General features: G+C 36.9%; 1 protein-coding gene across 2 annotated transcripts in view; it reads left to right on the top strand.

Moving 5' to 3' along the window:
* The window catches only part of EMB1135 (RING/FYVE/PHD zinc finger superfamily protein), a 96,322-nt gene that overhangs the window by 56,665 nt on the left and 19,920 nt on the right, over positions 1-19,737 (top strand). For both annotated transcript variants that reach the window (XR_016049353.1, XM_006855807.4), the window contains exons 12-17: positions 5,437-5,580; positions 5,721-5,820; positions 5,915-6,043; positions 18,810-18,880; positions 18,983-19,155; positions 19,311-19,404. Coding sequence is in view for 1 of the 2 variants with exons in the window: in XM_006855807.4 (XP_006855869.2) it covers positions 5,437-5,580; positions 5,721-5,820; positions 5,915-6,043; positions 18,810-18,880; positions 18,983-19,155; positions 19,311-19,404 (711 nt within the window). In the remaining variant the exon portion in view is untranslated. The remainder of the gene's footprint in view (positions 1-5,436; positions 5,581-5,720; positions 5,821-5,914; positions 6,044-18,809; positions 18,881-18,982; positions 19,156-19,310; positions 19,405-19,737) is intronic.

Here is a 19,737-nt window from a genome sequence, read left to right as displayed (position 1 = left end):
AAAAAAGCAAAAAAAAGAAAAAAAAAAAAAGCTCTCATGTTTAATTAAAAAGAATTCATATAATCCACCTAAAAAAGCATATAATCCACCAATAAAGCAAAAACCTACAACGATATGCTTATTAAAGTAAAAAATCTATTAAATTGAATAAAGAAAACAATCTGTTCTATTGGTTTGAAAAGAAAATTATCACTTCTACGTAAACCAATGAAAGCCTACTTTTTGCCATTTTTTTTAATATTCAACAAACAATTTTCTAGTAGAGAGGAAAATCGCCAAAGTTGCTCTCTATCCCTAGAAGTTCACTTTTAAGCCCCAAACACTCCTCTTGTGATGGTCATGTATGATATCTATTGCAATTTTGGTTTAATCCTTTTTCGCATTTGAGAGAGGGAGAGGGAGGTGGGGGGTGGATGGTGTTGAAATATCATGTGATAATCCATGAATTGTTGAACAACTTATTGTCTAAAACAACCACTTCTGTTTTTTGCAACATGGGAACAATTGAATGATTATTTTTAAGATATCACCTACAATGGGCAGATATCCATATGTAATGAATAAAATCTTATGTAGTTATGAATGGTTAAAAATAGATTTCAATCAAAGTTTAGATTACAACTTCCCAAAGAAGTTATCAATAAATATGATATTGATTACATAAGGTGCTGTAGGGGTGTGACAGTTTAAAAAAAAAACAGAGAAAAAAGGTTTTCTAGACATGTTTACCAAGCATAGGAAAAACAGGCTTGGGAAACTCTTTCCTGTAAACTGTTTGCGTATGTAAATAATATTAGCAACCTGTTTCACGTGAACCAATCATACCTTGTGCTTTGATTAAGGGGATTAAATAAAAAATATCAATTCAATTAATCTTGTTTCCACTTTTTTGTATATCTTACTGGTGATTTCTCTAGTTGATATTGTACTTGTATTGGAAGGATTTTCAGACACAATAACAACCAAGGGATGTGCCCTTTGATGTGTTGCATAGTTAGTTATGTGCAGTGTTCGAAAATTTGGACACCTGACTGCCTAGGTGGGTCCCCTAGGTGAAAAATTTCAAAAAAACATCTAGGTACTGTCTTGGCGGTGGAATTATGCGGCCTGTCTCCAAACGCCCGCCTAGGCGCTACAGTCTAGGCACCCGCTTAGGCTCCGCCCAGTGACAGTTTGCGGAAGGGCGAAAATAACCCTCGGCGAGGCTAAAAAAATGCCATTTTCCCCCTAAAATGGGGGTAAAAGGGTTTTGGGGGTTATTCTAAACCCCCAAAACAAAAACCGTGGCTTTAGGGTGAGAAAAACTCCCCAAAAAACTACTCTTTTGTGATTTATCGAAAGATCGATAAAGTTTTGATTTTTGCGATATTTTCCCAAAACAAAGGCAATAGTTCGTGGGTGGATTTAGAGCTTCTAGAAGTTGATTTTGAAGATTTTTGGCGACCCAATAGACGAGAAGTTTGCACCGACATCAATTTGATTTTGACATTTTTAAAGTATTATCATTTTGCTACAACATATTATGTTGCGAATCATGTGTTTTTTCTTTTACCCTTTTTTTTCTTTTACGATATGTTTACATGTTTTGTTGATAACTTGATGTATTTGTTTTTTGATTTTGTCTTGTTGACTTTGTGTATCGTTTCTAGTCTAGAGTTCTAGTTTCCTACAATTATATTTGAGATCTAGTTTCCTACAATTATATTTGAGATTTGAAGCATTTTAATGTCTTACAAGTTACAATCTCTTTGAGACATGTCTCCGCAATTCTATTATGTGATTGTACTATTACATTTTCGTCTATTTCACGCGGAGTTTGGGGCTTTAAAATTGCCCTAAAAACTCTCAAAGACTTAAACCCCTGCCCTAAGAACTCCCCTGTTTTTTTTGTTTGGGGCGGGAGGGGAGGGCACCCTGTCTCCTGTCTCTGGGCGGGCTACCGGGCCCCTTGGCAGCCAGGCACCCAAAATGCCTAGGTGCCCAAATACGCAATTTTGAACACTGGTTATGTGCCTGCATTTAACAGCTACAAATTTAGTCTAGTTATTTTGAATTTGGCTTCATGTATGATTTCTTTTGTCTAATTTCTTTTAATAATATCTGTGAAAAGCCGGCCCCTTATGATTGAGGCAACCCAAAGGCAACATGGCAACTGAAAATGCCACTGGTTATTTCTGGGCAATGGCTTTCGGAATGGTATCTTTTATTGGTTAGAAGGCTATAGTTGGTATTTCTGATTTTCTACTGAAAGACAGGTAGTTCTGGTGTGAAATTCTAGATATTTATGTGGATACATGTATTGGTTGACTGGATTAAGTATTTTATATTTTGTTATGATGTTAAAGCCACTACCCTGTGCCCCAACACTGACGCAGACAGACACATAAATGCAGACAACAAGTGGATTGAGTATTTTAATTTTTGCCGTGATATTAAAGTAACTAACCCAACCCCCTTACACTGACAGTCACACACATGTATGTGGACCTATCCTTGGCTTGCAAGAGGGAAGGCGTAACTGTAAGGGGCGGAAGTTACATGCTGATACTCCAGCAAGCTATTCGTTATCCTTGGTGTAACAACTGTGTGCAAAAGGAAGTAGGGCCTGGGGAAAGTTACAATTTTGAATTCTTTTTGTCATTTTCTTGTCGGTCCTCATATAGAAAGTTGCATTCAGGCTTGGGCTTGACTGGTTTGAGCATAATTGTTGGAAATTCTGAATTGTTTTCGGAATCGGAATCATGGAATCACGGTTGGCTTGAAAATTCCAGTTTTCGGAGTCAGCATCTATACAAGGGGTATTGTGGGAAATGAGATTCCTTCGTTATAGGAATTGAGATTCGACAAAAATGGAATCAAGATCCCTACATATATTAAATTAAGATTCTGACCTCTTTAGGATTGAGTTTCTAACCTACTTGGAATTGATACATATGGAATCGAAATTTTAACTTCTTATGGAATCGAGTTTTTGATGTATTTGGAATCGATATTCATTCCAATTTGGAATCGGTATTCATATCAGTTTGGAATCGAGTTTCGACCCACATGGCAATTGAGATTTGTAACTTTATGGGGTTGAGTTTTAACCCCTTCAAAATCAAGTTACCTACCTATGACATCTCGCGCCTTAACAATTTGGAACCTCATCAAGCCATCGGGATCAAAGGTCTCTAAGACCTATACAAGGGTTATGTAGATATGAAGTCGTTGTATTGACTTTTGAGCCTTCGATACAATATCAGAAGTAAGGTTTATTAATAAATAGTCGCAGTCCACTAGGGAATACAAATATTATCTCACATTTTTTTAACATGTGATTTTTATTTCATTATCATAGTTCAAACTAAGATTTTGTCGGTGCCATGGTGTTGTTTGTGTTGTAGTCCTATCTGAATGTAAAACTCTTTACGAATTCTATTTTTTAAAAAGGTAGCCAATCCTTCTAGCACAATTAGAAATGTGATCCAAGCCAGTCCTAGCACTATTAGAAGCGTGATTCGAATCGGACCTAAATCTCTACTACGATTACCTTTTGAAAAATAGCAAGCCTTTATGGTCTTGGACACCATGCTCTTTGAATTGTTATTATTTTTTGGGAAATTATAAATATCCCCCAATTTCAACTTCCTAGACATCCTCACCCCCAATACTTTTTCTCTCACATTTTAAACCCCAACCTAACGTTTTTTTGTATTTACCCCCCCTGTCAAATAGTCAACTAGGTTTGGGACAAAATTGCCTTTTTCTCTTTCTTCCTCTTTTAAAAAAAAAAATAAGTGGCCTCTCGTTCTAAGAAAAATCATGTGCCTCTCACTTTCTCGCTCTTACTCGTTCTCTCTCTCACTTTTTCTCTACCTCTTTTTGTCCTCCCGTTCTCTCTTTCTCTCTCTACCTCTCTGGCTCCACTCGTCCTCGCTATTTCTCTCTGTACCCATCCTCTCTCCTACCCTCTTTCTCTCTCTCTCTATCTGTAGAGATTGATAGATTCCGACAGAGAGGGAGAGATTTCCGACAGAGAGGGAGATATTCTGGCAGAGAGGGAGAGATTTCCGGCAGAGAGAGTTCGGGAGAGTGACTCGCCGTGCGAGATGGAGAGATTCCGACAAAGGGAGAGATTTCCAGCAGACTTAAAGTTCGAGAGAGAGAAAACTTAGGGCATAAAGAAAGAAGGTTTGGTGGAGAGAGAGAGGTAGAGAGAAAGTGAGAGGGAAAGACTAGGAGAGAGAAAATGAGAGGCACGCATTTTTTTTGGAAAAGTGGAAGAGAGAAAAAGAGGCAGTTTTGTCCCAAATCTAGTTGACGATTTGATTGGGGCGTAAATACAAAAAATAGTTGGGTTGGGGTTTGGGATGTGAGAGAAAAAGTGTTAGGGGGGAGGATGTCTAGGAAGTTAAAATGGGGGGTGGGGGAGGGGGTATTTATAATTTTCCCTTTTTTTTTTTTATATTTTGCTTACATGTGTACTGTAGCATCAAAGGGAAAATTACAAGTTTAAAAATCAAGCACACACATGGATAGAGAGTGACAGAGATCTTGAACTATGGTGGCTCATAGGAACTATAGGGGACAATCGTCTCTGTCCCGGTTTCTCTATACACAAATCGAATTCCTACTTGAACCAGTCAATAAATCACATATTTGTGCATCTAGAACATTAGTATTTGAATTTGTGATATCACAATTCCAAAAAATCATATCGTGATTCTATGTGGGTGGAAGCAAGATTCAATGTTTGATCAATTCATTGTTTCTTGCATCTACAAACAACGGTACTTGATATTAAGAATTTAGGATTCGAAAAAAATTGAATTAAATATTTTTATATGTTGAATGTAGAATCAAGATTCAAGAGTTGTGGAATCGAGAACCGATAAATATTGGAAATGAGATTCTCTAAGTGTTGGAATTGAAATTTCTAAAATAAGAAATTGAGTCTTGACTTCATGAAAATGGATTCCGCAAAGATTTCTGGCGGAATCGAGGAATCGGGATTCTGAATCAGAATCATGACTTTGGGTGAGAGATTCTAGTAACTATGGGTTGAAGTGTTCACTACATACCAACTTTGAACTCTAGTGCTAAACTTCGAACACACACACGCATCCATGCACATACACACACACAAGGGAGATTTGTTATAAGAATTACTGTTCCACATGGACCATGACTTACATAGTTTTGAAATTGTAATTATATTTAAGCGTATGGTTTTTTGCTCACATGCTCCATGAATTTCAGCAAGGTGTCGCCAATGATAGTTTTTAAGTTTTGAAGGGTCCTTGCACACATATATCTTTAATTTTCTTGGTGAACTGGATGCAGAAATTTGAGTCTATCTCGCTTAATGATTATTGTATATTTGATGGCCTTTCTTTCTTTTTTTTCCTGCTTTCCTGAGTCTGAGCTGATTGACTCAATATATGCTGCATCCAGCGTTTCTTCAGACATATGTGCATGTCAGCAAAAGTCCCTGCTGCTGTGAGGCTTGCCAAACAAGCACTTGCAGAGGGCAAATGTGTCGTGATAGGTCTTCAAAGTACTGGTGAGGCTCGCACAGAGGAAGCAGTTACGAAATATGTGAGTTACGGCTTTGGTTATGTGATGTCCCTGGCTTTCCTTAGTCCTTATCAGCTGATTCATAGCTTATGCTTCTAGCTGATATGCATGTGTGAAGTAATCAATTGTGCATTTTCACTTTTCCTTTATCTTTTAAGCAGGGTCTTGAGTTGGATGATTTTGTCTCTGGTCCTCGAGAATTGTTGATTAAACTTGTTGAAGAAAACTACCCTCTACCTACAAAACCTGAATCTTTTACTGGTCAGATAATCACACTCCCAGGTCCTCTTTTGTCTCTTAGTATCATTTTACTTCTTTGTGCTTCAAAGTTGATCTTTTGCTAATTTGATTATAGGAGAAGAAAGTGTTAGAGAACTTCAACGGAAACGCCATTCAGCATCCCCTGGTGTTTCTTTCAAAGGAAGGGTGAGGAAGATTGCAAAATGGAAAGTGGCATCTGATGAGAGTGGAAGTGATTCTCCAAGTAAGCTTCTTCTATCCCGAATATGCAAGAATGCTTCTTCTTGCGTTTTGTACTCTTGAGCTTTGGGGCTAACTTTTTATGGTCTGAGACTGTCATTACATGTAATTTATAACTCTAAATTATACTGAATTGCAGAAGAGAATGTCTGTTTAGGAGAAAATATCTTTTTAAGTGTACTGCTGAACACAAGCTTGGTTTCTTTCTTTTGAGCCTCTTCATCTTAACAACTAAATTTGCACTCTTCTATTGGCACTTATGCACAAGCATACTCATGCAGACACAAACTTGTGCTATGTGTTTTTGCAGCATATTTGACAGACTTTTGTGACCTACATGTGACACATAATGTTATCCAGTAGACTTGTAAGTTCCACGTAGGAATGTGTAAAGAGATAGAAGAATAAAGAAATAAAGCAAAGTAAAAAGAAATCAAAATGATGTAAAAATATACAATTCCCCTCAAACTATATAATCTACTGAGGATTGCTATATCTAGTGCATGGTAGGAGAGATCAATTTTTCTAAGCTTACTGAAAAATAATGGGATTTCAGTAATATTTGGGATGTGACTTTCTAAACCCAATGCTCGACCTAAACAAAACTGCATATTGATCTGATTTTTCTCTTGAATAGACAAATATCCATCAGTGTTCCTATTTTATAGAGAATTATGGCGGAGTATGAATCTTGGAAAAGATTTCCTAGGAAATGAGTGGTTCTTCGATTTTTGACATATTTCCTGCTATTACATCATATGATTACAAATTTATAACAAACTATGAGAAATAATTGGGTAATACATGAACATGTGATTATCACATGATTATTGCAATTAAATATACATTGTTTTATTTATTTATTTAATATTTAAGTTCAATAATTTTTTTTGACTTTTAATTTCAATAATATTAATGTAATTAGTATTATAGTCAGGATTAAATGTTGATAAATAATATTTGTAATATTTTATTTTATTATGAATTTATATTGATCATATTTAACATAATTAAATAGTTTTAACTAAAACAATATTTAACCAATAATAATTATATCTTTATTATTTTCTTTATCATAATTTATGAGTTTTTTATTAAAATTAATGCAATCATAATACAAACTAAAAAAAAATTATATTAATAATTTTCAAGAATATAAATTTAAATGTCATAACTTATAATATATAATAAGACAATAAGAGAATATAATCACAAATATACTCTTATATAATGAAGACAAACATATAATGAGAGCATCTTTCACAATAATATTAAGGACATATTATTTGAAAAAAAATAATATTAAAGATACATATCTAAGAATTTATAGATACATAATGAGAGTACATATGTAAATATATAATGAGAGTACACAATGAACCAGAGTAAGTGGGGTGGTCCAACAGGGTGCTCCTGCTATGCACTAAAGCACGTGACACATAATAATATAAATTACATGATATAATTCCATTCCCTGCTGATTTCCTATTTCTTTATCCTTGTCTATCTTCAACTCTCTCTCTTTCCTCCCTCTCTCATGAGCTCTCCTCTCTCTCTACTTTTGTCATTTTATTCCTGTGTCGCCCTTTTATTATTATTCTGTTGTACATGAGCACCTGATTTGTGGGCTGCATCTTAACTCACTCCTCGTGAGCATTTTTTGTTCTAATCTTTTATTAAGTAATATAATGTCACCTTCTTCAAAACAAAATGAAGACGTTTGTTATAAAGATAAATATATATTTATTGTATATTTTCCCATTATTTTAATAATGATGTGTGGTTTATAGTCGTTAGAGTCCTTTCGTTAGAGTCCTAAGCTACACAACGCAACTTAGAAACATTGATAACCCAATATTAAACATCTTTTTGCTCTCTTTTCATAAAAAAACACCATCTTTTTGCTCTCTAAGAAAAACCAGAAGCTCATGACTCGGGCTAACTTAAGATCTCCCAAGAAAATCCTTATGACCCGAGAAGCTTTTCTACCCTAAATGGCAAAGTGGAGTTCCATTAAATAAATTAGACACAAGAGGTGTACTATGAGAAGACGAGGCTAAGAGGCTAAAGCCCTACCCCTTTTGAAAGGTAAGACCTCAGGCCGAAAGGCGTAGTCGATGGACAACAGGTGAATATTGCTGTGCTACCCCTTGTTGGTCCCGAGGGACGGAGGAGGTTAGGTTAGCCGAAAGGTGGTTTATCGGTTCAAGGACGCAAGGTGACCTTGCTTTTTTTTTTCTGGGTAAGAGGGGGTAGAGGAAATGCCTCGAGCCAATGTCCGAGTACCAGGCTCTACGGCGCTGAAGTAACCCGAGCCATACTCCCAGGAAAAGCTCAAACGACCTTCAATAAAAGGGTGCCTGTACCCGAAACCAACACCGGTGGGTAGGTAGAGAATACCTAGGGGCACGAGAGAACTCTCTCTAAGAAACTCGGTAAAATAGCTCGTAACTTCGAGAGAAGGGGTGCTCTTCACAAAGGGGGTCGCAGTGACCAGGCCCGGGCGACTGTTTACCAAAAACACAGGTCTTTGCAAAGTCGTAGGACCATGTATGGGGCCTGATGCCTGCCCAGTGCCGGGAGAGAGATTTTAGGGTTGAAAAAGGTGAAGGGAGAGAGATAGAAGATTAATCAGTGGAGGAGAAGAAAACCCGGGGTCTGATCACATTACTTTTCTATTCCAAAGAACCTCTTAGATCTCTTCCAAAAAGTAGTTTTTAGATTTGGTTACACCCTCAGATCTGATCATACCTCTGTTTGATTCTGAAGAACGTTAAAAACAACACTACCGATGTTTTCTTGCATGGTAACTTTCAAAAACAACACTACCGATGCAATTGTTTTACCTACCTTCAAATAGTAATGCGGTAATCTCAATTCCAGAGATGTCAAAATCTCGATTCCATATTGGTCGATTCCAAATGGGTTGGAAACTTGACTCCTTAAAGCTAGGAATCTCAATTCCATCTAGTTGAGGATCTCGATTCCATTTTGGTTGAATCTCGGTTCTCATAAAATAGGAATCGCATTTTTTTTTGGAGAAGTTTACTATAATTGCATTAATAATAAATATTACAAGACAATCGAGAAGTATGGTGACCCCTCGAGGTCACACTAAACATTCCTAAAAGAAAAAATGGTGACCCCACAAGGTCACTTTATACAAGCCCTAAAGGGACCAAAATGTACAAAAGTGAAAAGGCTATTAAGAGGATCTGCGAGGATCAGATGGGCACACAAAAACTAATTCCCCACAGGGGAGTTGGAAGCGGCCCATGATTCCTTTGTACGGACTTCGATTTCTTAATCTGGAATCTTCTAGCTGGTTGTGATCCCTATTCCTAAAACAATTCAGATTCGGAATCGTTTCCAATAACTATGGTCCTAATCAACAATAAAAATATGTATACCCTCAGATATAACAATAATTAATTATTTCCAACAAAACATGTCTTCCCATTAACTCCCCACATACGTCATTCTTATTTAAACCCCATCTCACCAATTGAGAGAGTAGATACTGAAATGTCAACATTGAGAGAGAAGATCCTAGAGTGGGCAGTGCAGATCTTAGGCCAACCTATATGCCATGGTTGTTTCAATTTGAGGCAATCCTCAAGTCCTATGTAAAATATTATTGTTCATGGAATATGGACTGTTGTTTCTCTTTGGTATTGGCTTGCTTGGTGGTGCTGGTTTTCACACTGCTTTTTCTCCCTATCTTGTCATTCTTCAAGGGAGACGGGTTTGTTGCTTCACACTAGAATACAGTGGTAGTAATACATAAAAGGAAAGTGCTACAACTCTCCTACTTTTTAGATGAATAGAATTGATAGCATGCTTATCTCTCTCTCTCTTTTTAGAAAGAGGGAGGAAACAAAAAGAGAAACATGGGATGATTAAGGCATTTAAAGATATGGAGGAGGCGAAGTTTAGATAAAGATGCGGAAATTTTCCTTTACAAAATTAGATTTTTTTAGAGGAAGAGTAGAATACTAGATCAATATCCAATTCTCTTAAACCTCCAAAAATCTCTACTTGCCTTTTCTTTCAATAAAATTCGTGAGCTGTTTCTTTTCCTTCTATGTTCACGATTATCCACATCCTCTTTGAGGATGGGATCCCTCTTTATTTTATAACATGTGTACACCCCTTAACTGTGGTTCAATAATATAGTATATAATGTTGTTAGATTTAGTTGCACTGGAGCACACAAGCATTTGGCAACAAAAATTCCATGTTGAGGGACTACTTTGTTAAATGCATACCTAGCATATTCCTACATTTATACATTTCACTTTTGTTGGTGTACGCATATCTTTGAATGCATATGCAGATACAGCTGCAATCTAGTAAGTCACTGGCCACTTCTTCTGCGATCCCTTATAGGCCTTTGTTATATCCCTTACATTATCACTAATGTACAGCAATCTCATCTCCTCGCTGAAGGGATGACATCTGGACATAAGTTTCTTGTCAAGTTACTATGGTTGTCACTGCCAATGTTGGTATGAGGGCCTTCTGTTGTATTCCACGTGATTGGGATACAATTGCCTTTTGTGCTTTGTCATTATTATGATTGTATGTGTCGCTCTTGGTTCTTCTCCCCTATGCTGGTGGATATATAATCCTTGCATTTTTATTATTTTCTACAAAATTCTATTATGCAAAACTGTTTTGGTATGTGTGTTTGCCTATGTAACCGATCCATGTTTGCACACTTAAGCAGTTCATGCATATCTCTGTGCATTTTCCTCAAATTGTATTTCTTATATAAATGGGTGTCTTTTTTGTTCTATGCTATGATTTTGGACAAGAGTTCTTTCTTCATTGCATCCTCTTGGACAAAAAATTGATTCATGTTGTCTATGACTCGAGATTAGGTGTTAGGGTTTGTGGCCTTTAAAGGCCTTGACAACATGTAATATAAATATTTTATTGTGCATGTTTACACTCTAGTCGGAGTGTTGGTTGACTGACCTTGAGGTTGGGCAGTCTATGGCCAAGGTCATGTCCAAAACTGATACCCTTGGCATATGCATTACTACGAAGGGTGTACTGCATCATCCCTCTCTAAGGTTGGAAAGATGTTCAAAGTTCGGAAACTGTCGGTGTGTGTGGTTGCAGTCGTGTGAGGGCAATGGCCAAATCATCAACAACCACCGCATGACATGTTAAACGTATAAGTTTAAAAAAATGGTTCACCCAGTGCCTAGGCGCCCGCCTAAGTGTTTTTTAACAAAAAGCCGCATACCTCATGAAAAGGCGCCCAAAACGAGCATCTTTACTTGGGCGGGCGCCCATTGAAGTCAGGCAGAAATTGCTTTTTAAGTTCGCCAAAAAGAGAAGAATGGGTCATTTTAACCCCCAAGTTTGTATAAAAAAGTTATGGGGTTTATTTTTTAACCCCCAAAGTAAAACATATGTTGCGAAATGGAATAAATTACAATATTTGATACAATTATATGCATATATGTACATTAGGATATCAAATATTTTTAAAAATGCTATGATTTTCCACTACAGGGCTAAAAATGGATGATTTTCCACTACAGGGCGTCTGAGGATCTGGGCTCCCGCCTAGGCGCTGGGCGCCAGGCTGGCCGCCTAGGGGCTGCCTAGCGCTTTTTGATACCTTGGTTAAACGTGATAATCGCATTCTGGGAAACAACCATATAGAAAGGGTACTGTGTACATGTGTTAAGAGTGTCCCCTTTGCACTATAGTGATTTGTGTATGGATTCTTATGGATATGACTTGCTCTTTTATTTTATTTATTTAATTTTTTTTTTTTTGTGGGGGGGAAGGGGATGGGGTGAGGGAACCTGTAATCCACACATTAGGTTCAGGGTTCCGTCATTTATTGACCAGCTTTGATGGACCAATCATGAGACTTGGTATTGACTGTGGGTCATGGTTTCTGTTGGGTTGGTTTGAGAAGATCGTTGTGCACCAAAAATTCTAGCATAGGTGGTGTGCCTTGGATGCTACTTATTCCTGACGCATTGGTATTAATCCACTCCTAGTTTTGTACTCGGTGTTTGAGAATTTCGGAATTATTAGAAATATTATTTTTCAATCTTATTTATGATTTTGTATTTTTAAATATTTTTCAGAATTTTAATAATATTATTTAATGCCAAAAAACCCCTAAAGGGTATTTCTGAGATTTCCAAAATTGCGTGAGGCTTTGGGTGACCCACATGGGGGTAAGGGGCCCAGTCTCCACATTGGGGACCCCTCATAGGGGAGGATGTGGGCCTCACTAGCCCCACACGTCCAACCGCAATGGTAGGTACTACTCACAATATTTTGTACTTTGTGAGGACTAAAACTGAAGGAAAATCTTTAATATAGGGTTTAGTTGGTTATGAGGGTATTTGACTTTGAAAATTACTTGGAATTAGTGCTTCTACTTTGACTTTGAGTTTGGAATGAAATTAGATGTATTTCTATGAGAGAACAAGTGTCCTGATTATGTGGGACTATGGAAGGTGTAATTCTAGTCCAAGTAGAAGTCTATATGGGTCAAGGACCTTGGACCCACATGAGGGGCCAAGTGCCCAACCTATAGTTGTTGGAAACACCTGTGATTTCGAATCTTTTTAGGAATCGAAAACGTGTAATCGCGTGTCAGATGATTCCTAATCTTGGAATCACTGTCCGAACAATGCAAATCACTGAAGATGTGAGTCACACTATGTCAAAATCGCGTTCCAATAAAATAGGAATCATTTTTTCTATTTGTAGGAATTGGTGTCCCATCATGTTGGAATCGAGTCTTCTACCTTGCAAGAATCGCACGACCCCACACCGTTCAGTGGCGTCTGGAATCGCGATCCGATGAGATTGGAATCGTTGTCCCATCGACTTGGACTCGAGATTCTCCCCATTCAGGAATCGTGCACCAATCCCCTCTGGTATATGGGAGTGGTATTAAGTAAGAAAAGATTTAAATTTTTAAAAATTTTGGTCTCCATATATTTAGTCGAATAAACAATGGCAACCTTGTAATGATATTTTTGTCAACAATCCTATACAATAAACTCGGTTTAGCAACAACCCTCCACCTACCAAAAGCTCTACATAGTCCACAGATTCCATACAACTTGTGAGAACAAGGGTGAGCTCCCTCTATCTCCTTTCTGAAAGGTGTGGCTATGTGGAATTCAAAATATTAAATTGAAAAAATTTCTTTTATTTTTATTCCAAATATCTGAATTCCATTTACATGGGCTATAATATATTGCTGAAAAATTAAAACACTGCCCTAGATACAACCTAGGATCTTTATTTTTACTATCAAAAGAAATAGAAATTATCCAGGAACTTTAAACTAACTTTTATTACAATTTTTAACACAATATTAGTTAGAAATTTACCGAAAATATCAAATAAAACTGTAAATAAATAAAAACTAATAAGAATACTTATTGGAAGGTGCTGGGAGTTACCCAAATAGGACTTGGTACACCCCACACCCAATTCCTTGACCAATGACGCACTTTTGCTCCTTAAAGTGTTACTGGAAATTCTAAGATAGGGAAGCTTTATTGGTAATCTTTCTTCCTCTACAGTTTTAGAGAGCTAAAAAGTAAACTAGAGTTTATACAAACTGAGAATAAAATAAGGTTGACATTGGGAGTTGATGTCTCTCTAAGGTAAGCTTCTCTCTTCTTCCTTCAAAATACAGCAAACCCTAGTCTAGGGTTTCTCCAAAAAAAGAGGCCACCTCTATTTTTCTTTTAAGATGAAATATAGAGGAGAGAGAGAGAGAGAGAGGTGGTGTGCCTCTCTTTGGTTAAGAGAGAGATGTGAGAGAAAGAGAGATCCCCTAATATGGTGCGAGAGAGAGAGAGAGAGATCCCCCAATTTTGGTGCATGAGGGAGAGAGAGATCCCTTTGAGAGAGAAAAAATCTTGTGATGGATCTCAAATAATTTCAAGCTTGGTCTTTAAATAGAAGGAAATCTAGAAGAAAACCTATCTTCTAGTTTGAATACGATTTGACTTATCTCATTTCTAGCTAAATTGTTTAGGGTAAATAGGAAATCTGTGAGGTGAGAGATTAATTAGAGCCATCCATGTCAAAAATCAACCATCATGATTATGGGTGGAAAGATTAGGAACTTTATCCCCTTACACTTTGACCCAATCCACTCCTATTTAAAATAAATCCAATCAAATTTAAACTTTGTCGTTTTTAAATTCGAAATCAAACTTAAATATTTTTTAGATAAATATTATCCTGATTTCCTACAATATTGGGAAACCATATCTCATCTGATTTTCCCATATTTAGATTTATCAAGTTTAAATTTGATTTTAGAATAAGGGGGCGTCCCCTTTCGTCCCAAAAAAAATGGTGTGGGGGATTGTGCCACAAAAAGTGGCATGCCCTCCTTTCTCCCATTAAAAAAAAAGTGGCCCTCCTTTTTAGTATATATATATATATATATATATATATATATATATATATATATATATAACTTTTATAAGTGGTGTGCTCCTTTCGCCACAAAAAGTGGCGTGCCACTTTTGCTTTACAAAAAAATAGGGTGTGGTCCCTAGGTTGCAAGTGGTCCCACATGTGGGGCGGGATCCTTGGTCTCAAATGTGTGATATAAAGTTATGAAGTTTTAGAAATACCCTTTTAAGAAAATTTACAGCAGAAGTAATGTTTTAAAATTCTAGAAAAAACTTAAAAATCAATGAAATATTTATAATACCGAAATAAAATATTCTAGGAGTAGAATGGTACCAATGGGTCAAAATAAGCGACAATAAGAGCACTCCACTTGCCCTAGAAACCATGATTCATAACTGTTCTCTTATCCAACCCAGCAAAGTCCTATGATCCACATTCTCTTCGCAGGGGCTCATGATTGGCTTGTTAAAGTGTGATAATAAATAGTGGGACCATGATCTTAGAATGTGGATTGCAGTTCTCCCCTTTATGTGCAAGTCTAGCACTTGTCACTACAGTGCAAAGGAGGCTCTCTCAATTCACATGTACACGTGTCCCTTCTAGAAACGGCTGCTTCCCATGCGATTGTCATGTGTACATGTCATGTGAAAGTTTGTTGAGGATTGGGCCCTTGCTCTCACAGACTTACAACCACACAGTTCTCCTGGCCTAAAAACATGATCTCTGGGTATCTCTTTGACCTTAACAAGGGATGCTCCTAGGCTACGAACATGATCCTTGGGATTCTCTCCGACGATAATAAGGGATGACCCACTGCAAACGTTCTCGGTAGTGCCACATGCCCAAGGCCAAGGGTTTTGGACATGACTTCGGCCATAAACTGCCCAACCCTTGGTCAGTCAACATACACTCCAATTGAAGTGCATATTCCACTATAAATATCATCTTTACAAAGCTCTCTAGGCCTGTAAAGGCCACAAAATCCCAACACTCTCCTGAAATTATAAAATAAGTAAATGAAATAGAAATTCTCCTTCTTTGTTAAATGCAGTTTTGAAAATTGAGTTATTCAATTTTAAATCAATTTCTGATATTTAAAAATGAATTGGACATAAAACACCACAGGGTATCTTAGTGCCCATCATATATCAAACAATAGTACATTAGTACCCACAACATCTACCACAAACTATTAAATTTGAAGTGAATTTTTTTTAATAATATTTATGCTTATTATGGAATTTGAGTATAAGGATAGAAATTAGAAGACAAAGAAAATAAAAAAATTCAAATATTCCTAAAATTTAAAACCTTGAATTTAATGACATGCTACAACTTCAAATTCTCTCTCCCAATCATTCATGGCTCCTAATTTTCTTGCAAAAGCATAGTCCAAGTCTCCAAGATGGTTTAAGGTCTCGTGCTTTTCAACGTTGGTGAAATTGTAGCTATTAGATGACTTGTTCCTTGATTGTGCCTCAATCAAAGTCTTGGTATCATTAGATTTACCTTGTTTGATCAATATGTTGTTTTTTTTTCAGAATCCAAAGCCAACAAGTGGCCATGAATTTCGTTCACCATTAACCCACTCCTTGCAATATACAAAAGTTCATAGGTCTGCCTTTGACCAACTTTCCACATAAATGGTTCTTATACATTATTAGTGAAATTAGTCATTGCAAAAAGAAAGCTAATATGTTGTATGTGCTCCTCATAGTTATTGTGAGGGCGCAATGAGAAAATGTGCTTCAAACTATGATCGAATATTGGATATGTGAGCTTCGAGCTCTTAGGGTGCTGCATGCTCTCATGTTTTATTGAAATGCCCTTTCAACATTGGAGGGTACATTGAAAGTGGATAGCAAACCAATATGCATTGTCTTTCATGAATCTTTTGATGAAGAAAGCTATGCATCTTATAGCTCCAAAACAAGTCGAATGTGATGTGTACATTAAGCCCCTGCAGAACCATTTGCTTTGACACACAGTTCAATAAAACCCTCTCAACATTAGGATCTATCAGAAGTGAGAAATGGTTACTTGCTTTGTGCTGAGGGTGATGAATTCGTTAAGTACTTAACATCGATACCCGCAAGGCTCATGCAAAAAGTTGACTATCTTGGTAGACACCTACCTACAAAAGACATTATGGGTATCTTGGTAGACACCTACTTGAAAAAGGCAATACTGTAAAACTTTGCTAAAAAAAACAATAATTAAAGAAATTTGCGTTTGAATCCTGATTATATGTTATTAGAACTTGATTAGATGTTGATTGAAACATTTTTTAGTGTATTTATGAACCATGCCTTTTGCCTATATGGAACTAGCTTCCAAACAACATGAATTCATGATTCCTAAAAATTGGGAAAAATGTCTCGTATAAGTTGAATCGCAATGTTTGCAACTACGAATCACAAATTCTAGGATATGGAATCCAGATTCCAAGCTTCCAAGAATCGAGATTCAAATAATAATCCAGAACGGGTTTCAAGTATTTCGGAAATGTGATTTCTATCTTCCAAAATCATGTTTCATCATTTGAAACGGTGAATCGCGATTTTGAACCAAAATTGAGACCTTTGGACACGATTCGGGTAACTATAGCTCGACCCACACATTAGGCGCCCCTCATGGGCCATGACGTGGGCCTCAGTAGGCCCGCATGTCCAACCCCAGTGGTAGGGACAACTCACGATATTTTGTGCTTTGTTAAGGACTAAAAACTTAAGGAATATCTTTAATATAGGTTTAATTGGTTATGAGAGTATTTGACTTTGAAAATTAGTTGGAATTAGACCTTATACTTCAACTTTGAATTTCTAATGAAATTAGAGTATTTCTATGAGAGAACAAGAGTCCTGAATTTGTGGGACTACAGAAGGTCTAATTCTAGTCTCGGTAGAAGTAGATGTGGGTCATGGATTTGATGGATAATGGTTCTAGGATTCCTCATTGATTGTAATAGCTGATCTAAGGAATTGATGGCTCAGATTTAATTCTCTCTTTAACTGATAGATTACCTAAAACTTCTTGGTCAAATTTGAGTCCCACTAGAAGTTGGCATACCCTAGGCCCTGAGGCCCAATATAAAGAGGGGAACCTGTTTTATTCCCACCATATGTTCTTGCGGAACCCTCTCTCTCCTCTCTCTATAGTCCACACCACTCTCTTTCTTTCTATCTCGCCTCTTCTCTCTTGGGATAGGTGACGCTACACCTAGTAAGGCAGGGCCAAAAGAGGGTGGCACACCACCTTGGCTAGCTTGAGATAACCCCACCCAGTTTTCTATTGTGATTTCAGTTATAAGGTTTGAAAAGAAACCCTAGTTTGTTCATGCTATCGGCACCAATTTTGTGAGAGGATATTGCCCTAGGTGCTTCTCAGATTTAGAAGACTCAAACAGGGCCAAGGATTAGTGTGCCCCACCGGATGGTAATCAGGTATGGCTTGTGCTAAGTCCTATAGGGGTGTGGCAAAGTTCAGATAAGTCTTCCCAGCTTTTCTTGTTTATTTTCAAGGAACCTTCTATTTGTGGTTGGCATATATTATTAGAACTTAATATTGGTTTCTGACTAATTGTTGCTTCCCTTGGATCTTAGTCTATAGTGTGCAAGTTTGCTGCCTTCGTGCTAGTTTGATCATTTTGAACCCATGAATTTAACAGTAAGAGTATGGATTAGACGTCTATCGTGTGTTCTGCTTATGTGTGACTTCCCAGTCTATGAAGACGATCTTCTCATCTTCATCTGCTTTTCATTGTCTGTTGTCTATATGCTGATCCTGGCCTTTTGTGAACCCATTTTATTATATGTTTTTTGGGTAGTTCATCTGTATGATTTGATCTTGGGAGGTTATGTTCCAAGCTTTAACACCTTAGTAAATCAAACTCAAGCCCAAATCCTATGAACCCATTCTTATCATATGTTTCAGTTTCCAACTGTTTACTGCATTGTGTTTGTCATAGTCTTATAGATTTCAACGTATATTTGTTTGGCTGCTTTTCACTTCTTCCAGTCTTATTACCTGTGACAGCCATAGGATTCCAAGTTGAGGCACAGTGTTTCAATGGTCTACACCTTAAGCAATCAAGTCCATGCTGGTTTCCTAGGAACCCATTTTATATCATATGTTTTAGTTTCCAACCATTTGCTGCGTATTACTTATTTTACATTGCCTGTATGGTTTTGGGCTGTTTTCGCCACTTCTATAATGATTGCTGTGAGGTAACTATTAATTGATCAACATTATTTTTCTTGTATGCTGCTTTTTTAATTTATTGCTTTCTCCTTTGATTTTCTTGACTAATAAACTTATGCCTTCTTAAATTTTGTTGCTTGCAGTTGAATCTGATCATGGATCTTCTGAGTCTGATGAGGAGTTTCAAATTTGTGATATATGTGTTATGGAAGAGGTGCGTTATGTGGGTTTTGATTAATAGTAAGCATTATGGAGATATAATGCATTTACCTTATCATTTTTTTGGTCTATTGATGCAAACATGCTTTATGCTCAGGAAAAGAAGAAGTTGCTTCGTTGTTCATGCTGTGGGAAACTCTTTCATCCTAATTGTTTTGTTCCTCCTTTGCTGGATGTAGTCCCTGAGAATTGGTCATGTGTTTCTTGTAAGGAAGAAACTGATGAGTATGTACAAGCACGTCAGGCATATTTGGCAGAACTACACAAGAGGTGCAGCCCTACATGCATCTTAAGTGTTTGCTGTATTTCTTTTCTTTTTTTTTCTCCTCCTTGTCATTTTTGATGATTTAATTACCTTTATATGGCCCTTATTTACTTCTTTATCCTTCGACTCTCATCAAGGATTCTGTTGGCTCAATGTTTAGGTATGAAGCTGCAATTGAGCGCAAATCGACAATTTTGGAGATTGTTCGTTCCATGGATCTTCCAAACAACCCCTTGGATGATATAATTGATCAGGTATCATCTATATCCTTGGTCAAGCTGTATTAGTAAGTGTCATAAGGTTAATTGTTGCTCTTTTATTTTATTTACATGTTAACAAAGATGCTTAAGTTCCTAGATCAATGAGAGATTCCAAGCACCTCTTTTTCTTTTCATTTTTTATAAGTCAACGGTTGAACATAGATGAAGTTATCAAGTTGTACCTGGGTGTACAATAAGAGAGTGATGTTGAAAATTGGAGGGGAGAGGAGAGGAAATGGAAGAAAGGGCCAAGAGAAATAAGAAAGCACAAGAGTTGATGGATTGTTTTCCATAATCTAGTATAATTTTAGGGCATTGTAATGTTCA

The sequence above is a fragment of the Amborella trichopoda genome, chromosome 2, assembly GCF_054954075.1.
Source record: "Amborella trichopoda isolate Santa Cruz 75 chromosome 2, AtrichopodaSantaCruz75HAP2 v2.0, whole genome shotgun sequence".
NCBI lineage: Eukaryota > Viridiplantae > Streptophyta > Magnoliopsida > Amborellales > Amborellaceae > Amborella > Amborella trichopoda.
Note: the sequence above shows the minus strand (reverse complement) of the source record. Positions and strands in the feature narration are given on the sequence as shown.